This window comes from Nicrophorus vespilloides, unplaced genomic scaffold (assembly GCF_001412225.1).
Source record: "Nicrophorus vespilloides isolate i.1.1-1 unplaced genomic scaffold, Nicve_v1.0, whole genome shotgun sequence".
Classification (NCBI taxonomy): Eukaryota; Metazoa; Arthropoda; class Insecta; order Coleoptera; family Silphidae; genus Nicrophorus; species Nicrophorus vespilloides.
Window position 1 is genome coordinate 6,231 of NW_017099665.1, and position 1,663 is coordinate 7,893.

Below are 1,663 nucleotides of genomic sequence, written 5' to 3' on the forward strand. Positions count from 1 at the left end.
CGAAATTGGGGTGGCTCAGAGCAAGTGGCCAATTCGGCGCCGTTTCTTTTCGTCTCGCTGCACGACAAAAAGGGCCGCAAATTCCCTTCAGACAACACCGACAACATGATTACGTACGGGGATATTTATGCGACCCTAATTGATTTGCTCGGCCCGGACGCCTCCACTTATTACGCCTATAACGAGCGCCGCAGTTTATTTGCGAGCATCCCAAGGAACAGGACGTGCCTTGAATTGAACATTGACCCGGCCGTTTGCCTCAAATAAACTTCCATTTCATATTTGTTCATACTTTACGAAAAAGAACCAAACTACAATGTAATAAACATAATCATAATCCTAAATATGTGCAGTTCGTATTGAGTATTGGTTTTCAAGCGCTTTTTTGGAATATCAATGAGAATAGAGATTGCTTCTTGCAGAAGCAGGAATCCGGCTCGACGCCGGCTTCGGAACACAGTCTATTGGATGGTACACCTTGAAATAAACTCTGACTCTTCGCATTTTTAGTATGCAAATGCTCCTTCTGATACGGATCCGCAAAATTCCTCAGAGTCCAATAAATATCCTCAAAGGTAACCATGCGAGCTTCACTATTTACCTCAAGAAAGTACCTAACGTCAGGAAATTCTTCCAAGTAATCCTCAGGAACAAGTAAATAATAAAAAGGATTCTCATTATTCGTATCTCCAAAGAAAAATAAAACAGTGTCCCTTTTCAGATGGAAGTAAAGATCCGTCAAGAAATCGAAGAACTGTTCATCAGCAGCGTTCAAATTTTGCTTTCGAAACGTCTCCAAGTGGAAAACACCAAAAGCCGGCTGCGATTTACGCAATTTCAGGAAATCAGAAGCGTATTCCAAGACCAGATCATAAGTTCTTCTGTGGCCTAAACAATGATCATTAATTAAAATGCCTTCTTGCGCGAAATTGTAAAAGTCCCTCAAGTTGAAATCGAATCCATCTAAAGGCCAACTATTTCGGTCCTGAGCGAAAGCGGTCACAAATCCTTTTTTCTTGTAAACTTCCCAAATATCCAAATCGCTTCTCAATGCTTTCGCTACGTTTCCAAAGCTTCTCTGCGGCTGTACATAATTAAATTTATATACCATGAAGTTTTGTTTGATGAACTTATGCGTTTTTGGTAGCGAAGAGTTCATCTGGTTGTTGCTGATTCCTGCCAGGATTAGGACGAGGACATTTAGAGGTTTGGGATTTGGTGATATCCTTTTAACTGCTCTTTTCCCAGAATTAGCGATGAAGTGGAAGTAGTCCATGTAAATCACTTGATGATGACTTAGGCAGCGCACTTTAATATTTTCGTAGTGGATTTTGGTTGATGATTCTAAAATCGAACAATGTCTGTGTGGAGCTGAATGACAGCATGATAACTTGCTCGTATTAAGGTAACTGTATTTGATTTTGAAGATTGAATTGTCCATGGTGCCTACCAGAGGTTGAGAACCAAAGTTGCACTCAAAAGTTGATTCATTTGAGGGTGTAATGCGAAGTCTTTCGGGTATCTTGCAGGGTTTTTCAATCTTGATGAATCCGATTAATACGATCAGAACAAGGATGAAAAAGAAAAAAAGCGATAACCTTGACATAATTACTATTTGACAGAAGATTGACATATTCAAAGCTGACTTAAAACTATCGTTGTT

At 39.9% G+C, this 1,663-nt stretch overlaps 1 protein-coding gene across 1 annotated transcript; it reads right to left on the bottom strand.

Moving 5' to 3' along the window:
* Positions 1 to 373: 373 nt before the first annotated feature.
* On the bottom strand, positions 374 to 1,441 carry LOC108565104. The gene has a single exon (XM_017924397.1). The coding sequence runs from the start codon at positions 1,439 to 1,441 to the stop codon at positions 374 to 376; it is 1,068 nt and encodes a 355-aa protein (XP_017779886.1).
* Positions 1,442 to 1,663: the final 222 nt, after the last annotated feature.